The sequence below is a fragment of the Triturus cristatus genome, chromosome 2_2, assembly GCF_964204655.1.
Source record: "Triturus cristatus chromosome 2_2, aTriCri1.1, whole genome shotgun sequence".
Taxonomy (NCBI): domain Eukaryota; kingdom Metazoa; phylum Chordata; class Amphibia; order Caudata; family Salamandridae; genus Triturus; species Triturus cristatus.
In genome coordinates, this window is record NC_140582.1 from 432,983,591 (window position 1) to 432,995,598 (window position 12,008).

At 42.1% G+C, this 12,008-nt stretch overlaps 1 protein-coding gene across 1 annotated transcript in view; it reads right to left on the minus strand.

Annotated features, from left to right (window-relative positions):
• LARP1B (La ribonucleoprotein 1B) overlaps nt 1–12,008 on the minus strand; it is a 574,280-nt gene that overhangs the window by 132,013 nt on the left and 430,259 nt on the right. The window contains exon 16 of the mRNA XM_085643073.1: nt 3,009–3,153. Within this exon, the coding sequence (XP_085499199.1) occupies nt 3,009–3,153 (145 nt within the window). The remainder of the gene's footprint in view (nt 1–3,008; nt 3,154–12,008) is intronic.

Sequence of the window (12,008 nt, forward strand, 5' to 3'; positions counted from 1 at the left end):
GGAAGAATTTGGAGCTGTGTGCAATGTTGAATTGAACTCGCAGGAGGAAGGGGTCGGTAGGGGTGAAGAGCCATCACTTTTTAGAATTATGCAGACACTTAATATTCAAAGAGCAGAAGCACAAGTTTATTACCAACAGGCAAGGGACGATAGCACGGAAATTAAACAATCCCTGTCTGAAGTTACTGCCAAGGTTTCTCATCTAGCCTCTGAGGTCTCTGATCTCCAACATCGGGTGGCAGCCGTGGAGGAGGTCAATACTCAAACGGTGAAACTGGTTACATCACATGAGTCACAGATGGCTTTGATGCAGTTTAAAATTGAAGAACTTGAAAACCGGCAGCGACGCCATAACCTGAGGATCTTTGGTATCCCAGAAGGCAGGGAAGGCTCCGACCCTCGTGCATTCATCGTTGATATGTTCCAAAAGGCATTCCCTGATTTAGATGACTGGGACATGGACACACAAGTCCAGAGGGTGCATCGTCTACCGCTATTCCTTCCACAAAGTACCCAAATCCAAAACAAATTTTGCTAGGCCTATTCTTGTTTCTTTGTGCAATTTTTTACTTCAACAGGCAATTTTTTTTAAGGCCCGGCCAACTGCTCCTGTTAAAGTAGACACTTAGACAAATCAAACCTCACAAAAATTGACAATGTCGACTATGGACAAGCGCTGGCAGCTTCGCCAACTTATGGATTCTTTCATGGCTGTCTGTTCACAGGTTTTTTTTATAGGAGCCTGCTTGTTTAAAAGTTATTAAGGATGGTCACACACATTTTTTTGTTAATGAGCAGGAGGCGAAAAAGGCACTCTTTAAGTGGCAATCTACCCCCAATGTTTGATCTGTTGTCTTATTATAGTACATTGTGAATGGGGGTTGATAAATATTGCTATTTATGACTAGATGAAGCTGCCTGTGGTTGACTTGCATTTCTATATGCATTGTTTGGTATTATTTTATAGATGGCCTTTGTGCCTGCATTTTGGAGATATAAGATGTATATAGTTGCTATATATTTGTGTGCGTATTTAATTATTTAAATATTTTGCAGTTAAATTTAGATTAGGTTCCAATTCGGTACTTACTTTAAAAATGGATGGGCTTTATTTCGGAGAGTGTTACAGCCTTTCAGGTTTTAGCTTCAGTTGGGCAGAGTGGCGCTTCCCAGCAGGGGTGGCTTCCTCTGCAGAAGTTAATTGGTCAGTTTATTTCCTTTCTATACTACTTTTAATTGGAAAAATGTTTCTATTTGTAAACTGTTTTTAAGTTTAATTATATTGGTTCTTGGTTTATCAGTTTGAATTTGTTTTTCACTTTATACTGTAAACACTAACTTTTTTCTATTATTCATGTATCTTTCATTTAGTTATATATGTTTACACTTATTTAACTGAATAAATATAACTCAAAATTTTAAAATGATTGTTAGCAATATTTTAGTTAACGATATTTGTGCTTTCATACTTTTGGTTATGTTTCTTATGTTTTATTGTAATCTTGATAGTTCATAGTTCTATAGTTTCCTTTTCGATTCTTAGATATTTGAGAGATTTTTTATGGTGATTTTTGGTAGTCAATATTTGTGTTTTAGTGGTTTATGTATAACATGGTGATATTTGCATTCCTAAATTTTGTCTGACAATATTTATGTATGTTGATAATATTTATATCAATATTATGTCATAGAAGCAACACCACATCTCTGTGGTGTTTCACCTGGAGATTTCACCCTTTGCAATTAGAGAAGTCTCTAAATTAAATGCAAGGATAAACATGTGGTAATCAACCAAGCATGTCTGATTTATACATGTTATTCCCGAAAAGACTCAGAATTTCTGCCACCTCTCGGCCTCTGAAATGACCAGGATTGGTTTGGTAATCCAAGGCAAGAAAATAACGGGAATTAATACCAGGCACTCATAATGAAGGCCCATGTGTTTGTCTACATTCACCTGGGAGATGGTCCTCTGTCAGACTGGACTACATCATTATCTTCATAATTATGTATTCCAATAATCGGAATCCAATTTTAATGACTCATCTGTTCACTTCAACAGTAATGCCAACTACCTCGAATTATATTAGGATTATTTCTTGTCAAATATTGCTCCTACTGTTATGTCCCCAGTGGGCCAGCACTTTTTGAGTGATCTTCAACATTGTTTGGATGGTATAAAATGGGCCTAATCAATCAGACCAAAACCCCTCACACTGGTGGGACACCTACTACCACACCCTCACTAAATTTAAAAGGGGTCAATGACAGAATAATGCTACTGAACATTATTTTAGTAATATGCTCCTACTTCAAGATTAAAAAGTGATGAGAGGACAACACATATACCTTCTCATTTATTTCTGGATTTTAAACCCAAAGGTCTAGGGCAATAATCAGCACCATGTTCAAGAACAAAAACAAACAACTTACCATTTCTTTGTCACTGTTATCATCAAGATGTGCCTATATGCTCCTCACTCAGCTTGGAGCAGAGCTATGCTTCAGCAATCACCACTAATTTCAATCTATAAGGGGCAATAACTCACACAGCAAACAATCATGGTTCACTTATAATACTATGCTGAACGTTTAGTGTAATGTTATATGGAATGGTCTGGTTGTGTTTGGGCCTGAACATCAAATGCACCTAATTTAATCAGGATGTTTCCAGTATTCCATCTCAGTGACCACGATGGGGGGAAACAGAGAGGTCAGACATAGGATGGGTCCTACTGCAGGTTGTGGCAGGGGTCCTGATATTGCATTTTAACTGGCTTCCAACTTAATAAAACAAAAAGGTCTTGAGCAGATCAGGGGGCTTAATGGAGCCACCTGCACCCATGATGTGTGAGTTGAGTCTTCCTTTCCCATGAGGTCCTTTGCAGTGGCATACATGTACATATACATAATTCTTCCTTGCATACACAGCACATACAAAGAACATTTAAAAGAAGATGGGTTCCATAATAAAATCAATGGGCATATAGCTTAATGATGACCCTCACCTGCAGTTCTCTTTTGCGTCTTCAACGGCTAGCTGTTTAAATTCCTCATACATTTTTCTGTTGAAATGATCCCTGAGAAAGAAAGACCAGAACCGGAAAAGGGTGTTCATTTCCGAGGACTGACCGATTCCCAGACGTTTCCTCTCTGAAAACATAAAGGAGAAACAAGTTGGGTTGGATTGCATTTGAAACTCTCCACCACTGAGATAGGGCCTCGGAAACTAAAGCAATATCTGTCTAGCATGGAAGTAAAAAAAAGTCAGGCATTAATGAATATTAATGGACTCAACATAGGCTTGACTGTTCTGAGAGACACATTCAGATTGGAAAAAGAATCCTCACAAATTGAGGAACGATCATTAATGGTCAGTATCCTGGCACGGTCCATGCTTGCAACTGTGAAGTGTGTCATATGGTTTATAGGAGTTTAATAGGATCACACTTTAAGGGGCCTATTATGATGTGAGTCGGAAAGCCTCCAATCGTAGGTTTCAAATCCGACAGCTTTATTATGATAAAGTCAGATTTGAAACCGGCAGGACCGACTGGCTTCCGACGGGCTCGAGGAGCCCGTCGGCCAGTGGGAGGCCACTCATAATCCCCTATGTGGGATTATGATGTCAGTTTCTGACTGGCTTTTCATGTCGGGCATTCCTACATGAAAAGCCTGCCAGAAAGCGACTTTGGGGTCCTTAGCAGGGCCCCCATGTCCCTGCAGTGCTCCGGTTGGGGCCTGGGGGGCACTTATGGAACCTATGGTGCCCCCCTATAATTCCCTGCACCATGTGCTGATACCGTGAGGTGCCTGCGACGTGGTGCAGGGATTTCTCCATGGGAGCTTATGCTACAGCCGGTCCACAGCCGCAGCACAAGCTCCCATAGAGAAATGGGAGTATGCGGCCGCACCAAGTGCGGTCGCATTGTAATGGCGTGAGTCCGCCCCGCCTGACATCATAATCAGGCCCTTTTTGTCCAGGCTACAAAAGACACAATAATCCATTATATTCTGATATGATGGAATAGTAGAATCCTCCTAAGTGGGAATTAATGGATACAGTTACTACATCAGCTAAAGCACGGCATGTCTCTATCACCATGGGTATTGGAATGGTTGCAGTGATGCTAACTGTAGATAAATCAACCTTGAAGTGTGGTACCTCACTCCTCTGTCTGCTAGAAGTTGTGCTCTCATCATATTCTTTTTGTTTCTTTCTTCTCTCATTCAGCACTGTGTTATTAGGTTTTTATTGTATGTATCCCTAAATACTACTCAGTAATGGTTTAACTGGTTTCAATATTGACGTCAATAGAGAGTGGTGAAGCAAAGGCGTAAAGGGCCAGAATGTTTGCAAGAAAAATCCCCAACTCACATCACTCTTGTAAGACAACAATAACAATCATAACTGAGGTTCTATGGGCCTCTAAGAGCCCTGGATGCTGATATCCCTGCATGATAGCTACATCCCTACCTACAACTTCTCTTAATGGAATTAACAAAAGGTGACTTCTCTTCCTGATACATATACCTAGAAATGACAAAGCTAGTGAGCTGAATCCCTTACTACAACTTCATCTTACACAGTATTATAATTGTGAATGAAATAATTTTTAATGCAATTGTCATTATTTATTGCCACCAGAGTACTATATGTTTTGTGTACAAAGACTAAAGGTTTCATTTGGATGTCAGTAGGACGGTCCCACCAACATCCAGGCCATCGGTCCAACCACAGCATTAGGATGCGGACTGTCAGACCAAAGAGCTTTGGGGGACAGACCACCACCTTCAACAGGATAAAGGATCCCGTTGGGGTGGCAGTCGGGCTCCTATCTCTACCATGGGGGCGGTGCCTGCGCAGGCACCACCGTAAGGGATTAGGATATCCCTTTTTGACTGCCTTTTCATGGCCGTGCCACCGCCACGGAAAGGGACTTTGTGGGCCCCAAGCAGGGCTCCCATGAGACATTTCTAAGTGGCCTTGGGGGCACATGCAGTGTCCCCCCACAAATCCATGCACCATGTGCCGGGCACCACATGGTGCCTGCCACACGGTGCATGGATGTGCTTTAAGTGCCTTTTACTACTGTGGCTTGTGCTGCAGCCGTTTTCCTGGGCCGCAGCGCTAGCCGCAGCTGAGAAAGGCACTTTCCGACCAACTGCACGGTTCATTGTCAGATGGTCACCGGTCCCCGGCAATGGCAGTCGGACGCTCGTCCAACCCCATCATAATCAGGCCCTAATTCTAATCAAATTATTTCCATAAACTGAATGTCCAGATGAACATATTCTGCAATATGCTGTTGTTTGCCCGCATTCAAAGATCAGTGGAAGTATGAAGTGAGTGGCCTGCTTGTATATTTGTACTAGCTGAGAAGAGGGAGCCAGGTGCTAATGGTATTATTGCCCAATGTTACCAGCTGTTAAAAGATGTCAATTGTTCTTCCCCTCCCTATGCACCTTCTGAGAACCTATTGAATGCCAAAAATACATAGGGCATAGGAATATTAAATACCAATGTGTTGTGTTTACTGTGCCATACGTATAAGTAGTCACTTCTTTGAGAATTATCTAATAAAGAACCAAAGTAGTCCAGAAATCTGGCAAGTCCGTGATGCTACACATTTGCATTGCTGCCTGAAAATACTGGTGAATTGATAACATGATGGGAGACTTATATATTAGTAGACACATAGAGCCTTGTGGCCCTTGGATTGTAAGGGCACAGGAAACATTTGTGTTATGTTATCCGAGTTTTAAAACGCGCACAGCTACTCAAGTGAGAGTCTCGGCGCGAGCCCATGAGTCAGCAGAAGAGGGAAGAGAGCCAAAGTGAACAGAGAGCCAGCTCAATTAAAAAGGAAAGTTTTAAGTTTCTTCCTAAATAGGGTAGGGTTCTGTAGGCTGCGCAGGTCAAAAGGGAGAAAATTCAAAGACACTACTGCCAGATAGGCCAGGGAGCTGCCACCCTTTCTTTTCAGACGAAATCTGGGGATGGAGGCCATAAGCATGTTGGAGGAATGCAGTGTCTGTTAGGGATGTAAAACTGAAAGCGCTTCCTGAGATAGACGGGGATTATTATTCATACTTTTCATCATTAGTTATACCCACAATACTTTAGCATAGGCACGTGCATGCACCCATTTTTATTTTTAGCATCATGTTTTGTCTCAGAAAAATTGCCAATAATTATAAGATAAAAACCATTCCTCGGGTGCATCATTGGTACTCCCTGCAGAAAATGTCTTTTTTAACATCCTGTTTTTACTTCTATTATATATAGTTATTTTCTTTTCTTCCCATGAAAAGCCTCCATCCATAGACCTCTCATTGCTTATACTAATCATAGATATTCCATGGGTGATGGCTGTTTTGTTGGACATTACAGATTTAAGGATGGCAACAAGGAAGCCTTGGAGTCAGAGGAATAAAATAGACAGGCAACTAATCAGGCCATTATCATCTCATCTGCCTTCCTCACCACAGCCCCCCCTATTAAGATTTATTGAGAAGTAATCTTTCCTAATTCACAGGCAGTAAGGAAACTGTAATGGCACACACAGTGATTCTGTGAATTGTGTGACTCAATACTAAAAGATCCAAACACACTGATTGGCCTGCACCAAGACCCCACATGGACAAAATCTATTGCACACTGTCTTTGGCTATGCTTGGAGAGGATGAAGCAAATGACCTGACCTTTACCCGGAGCCTCTGCCGAGTCCACGTTTCCATAACGTATTGCACAAGGCTTTCAGCCATGCACGGCCATCCTATTTTTTTGCCCGTGATCTCCAAAGTCACATGTCCACAAACTCAACGGAGCATGTTCTTTTAGTGTCTGCAGTGTGTGGACTGGGCGCAGTCTGTGACTTTTGGGTTTACTGTGATCCTGTTTCCCCATGCCCTGTTTCCCCATGCAAGGTTGGTCAGTGCTGATGTCATATGTGATGTAAAGAAGGAAGAGTCTGAGAATGCAAAGGGAGAGCCTAATAAGCTTCCTTTAGAGTTATGCACCAGACCCAAACTAGCAATTTTAAAGAAAAAGTTAATAACATGGCTCTTCCAACAAGAGTAATATGTTGGCCATGAGTTGCTGCTATCCTTGAAACCAGTGCCTGGACACTCTTGGGAGTACCTGCACGCTCTACAGATTTCAAACATAACATAGTCAAAGCTGGCAAGGGATCTGAACCGGCTGCAAGATCCAAAGCACAAGCAGATCCATCAAAGCAATTCTCATGTGAATCATGCAGCAACTTCTTTTGCAAATCACAGAAATTATGCGTGTTAAATAGATGCATATGATGTAAAAATAGGCAAAATCCACTTTAAAAAATATGGTAAATAAAAAATTACACAGATACAACTCATTAAAGAATATAATTCAAGCACCATACATGATCCACCAATTTTGATAATTGGTAACATTCCTAGAAACACCATTTTGAATTTCACAAGTAGAACCCCCATTTACTTCTTCACCTACCACTCTGTGGAGCTAAAAATCAACTTATCAAGTTGCTATAAATGTGAGTTCAACTTTGGCTTTGGACAAGGTATTTGTATGATGTCAGGAGCTCAACAAAGCAATTATTGGATCTAAAGGTATATCTTTCTGAACCAGTTGACTAACATGGATGATTATTTTTTGACCCAAAATTCACTGAGTTCAGGGCATATCCAGGTCATCTCCTAATGAGTCATCCTGGCACCTGGGACAAGGTAGCTTGATGTTGGTACCCACCTTGTGCATCCATTTACTAAATAAGTTCATTTGGTTGAAGTTTGTCCCTCTAACAGTTGAAAATATTTGGATTTTTCCAAATTTGTGCACTGATTATAAATTTATAATTATCATGTTTTTAGACAATTTCTGAGTGAATTTCTGATGGGCATCTGGAAAAAAGTTTAGCTTCTCGTTTGAAGAGTAAATTAATGAACTTCGCTGACTCCACTCACATATTTGAGTATACAAGAGCCAAAACAAACCTGTTGGTTCCAGATCCTTGCACGTTCAATCAACCCCAAGGTGATGCCAGCATTTTGCCATCAATTAACCGAAAATGTATTTAAGAAAGGCATCTCTGTGGCACAATCCACTGGTCTAGCTAAAAGTCAGGGGACTGTTACTGAGACGAAAGAACTGCTGCTTTCCTTTGAAAAATAATCGAAGTATCTGAATGTAAGTATTTGGGATATTCTAGGGACCTTAGAACACATGGATCTTCATTTCTGAAAAAGTGCTTCAACTACTATTATTTATATCAAGGTATTTCATAGCTGAAACAAATCTGCGACACTAACAACAACAAATTGGTAAGAGTCAGTCTTCTTTCTATTTGGGGGAGATTAATATTACAAAGAGTGTCTGAGATGTTTATTGAGCCAGATAACCAATGGATATCAAATAAAAAAAAATTAAATAGACACTACATGGTGGACTTGAGAAAAGAAAAATAAATAAAGGTAATGATGACATCTTGATCAAGGCTACAAACCCTAATATCGAAATTGGGAGGGAGTTCTCTCTTTGGAAGAGCAATTCAACCTGGTCTAGGTTTCTGTAGTTTTCGTTAATGAAGCTGCCTAGACATCTTTAGGAATTTTGGAGCATATTATCAAGAATGGCGTTAAAAATTATCGCCGGTTTAGCAGTGATAATGGGCTTGATAATATGCCCTTGAGAATTCCAATAGAAGTCCATGTTCTGGTGTGAACATGGGCTTCTATTGGAATTCTCCAGGGCATATTATCAAGCCCATTATCACCGCTTTAGCGCCAGTTTTTGCCGCTAAACCGGCGATAAGTTTAACGGCGTTCTTGATAATGTACCCCTTTGAGAGTAACCATTACTAATACAAGAGCTTCATTTGAACTATTAAAGAGGAGCAATTCAGTTTTCTGATGGTTAGACTTAAATCCCCCGGTGCTGGAAACTTTGCCACCTGATCCGATGAGCATTGAATTTGCTCTTTATCAGTCATAGCGTCGACATGTAGCTTGATTTTAGACATTGAACTGATAGTGGGAGGCATTAAGGAGTTATTCTGAATATCAATAGGTAGTGGCTTGGTACAGAACGCAAATAAATTGGGAGACATGACATACCCCCGTCTTGTTATCTTTGTAATTTTGATAGCGATTGTGATGACTGCTTTGGTGGAATGAATCATTATTGAGGCATGCAAATTGTCATACAGACTAACTAACAATATTGTGGAATAGGAAAGGATTTCAAAGACTTCTGGTCAGTGAAAAGATATTCCCACCTCATGAAGTTGAAGGCTGTCTCCATATTGGGCAGTAAGACTGTTCCTGGAATATTTTATCAGGAAAATAGATCAATGGCTTCAACTAAATGGTTGGTATTTGTATATAGCTGCCATCCAAAATTAAACTATTCTGATCACTAGGAATAACTGAAGTTGCTTCTCTGGTTTCCTTGAGGCTATGGCCTTTGAGATGTACAAATTATCTTCATTTAGCAGAGTAGAAGCCAGTAACCGCTTATATCTTCTGGACACTTTTCTGGTGTCAGTAAACTGAAACTATCCCATTATGAAATGATGACAGTGGAATGACCTATGTCAACATATTATTTACACATTTCCATAAATAGGGAGATAGTAGATTAGAGATTTTTGAAAAACTCGGGAAGGAAGCTGTCTACCCCACAAACCTTCCTTTTCGGAAGCTCTGGTGCCTCTATCACTTTCTGAGGAAAGTGGCAAAATCATTTCTGCTGCAATGATGTGGAAATTCAAGGTCGAGCAACCAATTAACAGGGATTTTAATGCAAGTTTCGAACCTTCAGCATAACTAAAAGAGATAGCTGGAGAGGAAGACCAATATTTGGGTATATCATGACCCATGGGTCCTTGTCTAACGATCCTTTCAAAGGTAGCCTTCCTGCTGTTAGACCTCTGCATATGTTGCCACCTGGAAGCCACAAATGGCAGAACATAGGGCCTGATTACGATGCCGGTTGGACTTTCGTCTGACCAGCACTGTGGCAGAAGCAGTACCGCCTGACTAGAAGTCGGATGTCCCGCTGCCCACCTTACGATGCGACCGCCTTCACGGAGGTCACAATGTGTATATTGTGTATCGTGGCATGTGCTGCGGGCTGCAGCATACACCGCAAAACAAAATGTACACATTTAAAACATTCCTGCACCATGTGGCAGGCACCATGCGGTGCTTGCCACATGGTGCAGGGATGTTTAGGGGGCACCATAGCGGATGGCCAGGGGGAAGAGGGCCCTGCTAGGGGCCCCCAAAGTCACTTTCCGCCTGCCTTTTCATGGCGGGTGAACCACCATGAAAGGACAGGCGGAAAGGTACATTGTAATCCCTACGGCGGAACCTGAGCAGGCACCGCCCTCATTGCAGGGAATGGGAGTCCGACCGCTGCACTGATGGGATCCATGATCCTGTCGGACGTGCCGGTCTTTCCCCCCGACAGCCGAGCTCCGACCACCTGCATCCTAATGCGGTCGGACCAATGGGCTGGATGATGCTGGACCACCACCGACGGCCTGCCAGTGGCAGTCCCACCGCCATCATAATCAGGCCCTAAGTCTGATGCGGAGAGGCCCCTTCAGTTTTATCATGAACTCATACCGGAGTCATATTTATTATATCCTTTTCGATCTCCGGTCTTACGAATAACTTACTGACATGGAAATTCTGCCCTGTCTGAGAGTGTTCATTTTTCCCAACTCCTTACCCTTCAGGGCAGCCCAGTCAGCCTAGATAAAAACCATCATTTGCCCCGCGGAGCCCTGAATATTAGTAACAACCAGAGAAAGGTCAGGTGGGATAGCGTGGTGAACAATGAGGGGGGTTCATGCTCAACTTTATATATTGATATGGTTCCCATCTTGCTCACCTTAGCAGAGCACCCCAAAATGTTTGGATGTTCATGTTAAGTGGCTCAAAGAAATGAAATGCTGTTTTTTTACCAAACCTTCTTCCAACAGTAGCTTGCATCTAACAACAGATCCTACCTGGTTCAACAGGGATTGCAGGTTAGAGCCATCTAATAAATGCACTTAAAGGTGGTTCTCCCCAAAATATCAAGTCAGCCAGAGCACTTTACAGTGGCAGCTGCTTGGGAAGAGTTGTGGTGTGGCGGAGGTTAGAAGAAAAAAAAAAGATGACTTACCTGTTGGCCGCCACCTCTCCTCTCTCCTCCCTCTATTCCTGGCTCCCAGCGGCACCTAGGCTCCCAGACTCCCTTGAGCCAATCACAATGCTGCTATCACCAGCCTGACAGCAGTGTTGTGATTGGTCTGAGCAGCCTGGTTTGCCAACTCATTGTCTGGGAGCCTAGGACTGTTTTACTTGATTTGGTTTCGGTTTTATAAAGCACAAACGATTGCCCGGAGGTGTCTTAGCGCCGCCTATGACGGGAAGGGAACAGAAGAGATCCACAGACTTTTAAGATAGCTAGTTAAGATTTGGAGTGAAAAGACAGGTCTTTAAAGCCTTCCTGAACTTAAGCAAGGAGGTAGCACTTTTCAGCTCCCGGGGTAGACGGTTCCAGTATCAAGTGGTGCAACGTATCAAGCTCCTACCTCCCCAGGTTGCCAGACTGTGGGAGGGAACAGTCAATTCTCGTACTGAGCTGAAACGAAGGGTCCTGTCTGGAAGATACCACCTAAACCTATCTCTGAGATACACAGCGCCTTGGCCCTGAAGAGCCTTATAAGCTGTACAAAGTCCCTTGAAAATAATGTGTTTTCTCACTGGCAGCTAGTGAAGACTGTTGACAGCTTGGGAGGCTGAACCATATCTGAGAGTGTTCATAAGAAGACGGGCTGCCGCATTTTGTACAATTTGCATTTATTTTCAAATATTTCTTTGGCAGATTTAAACATAGCCCGTGGTGTTAACCCTAGAACCCTAGAGGGGGGCTTGATTATCTAGGAATTCACCTATCCAGCTCCAAGTCAAGTCACAGAAAGTAAAATCACAAAAAGTAAGTTCTTACTGAA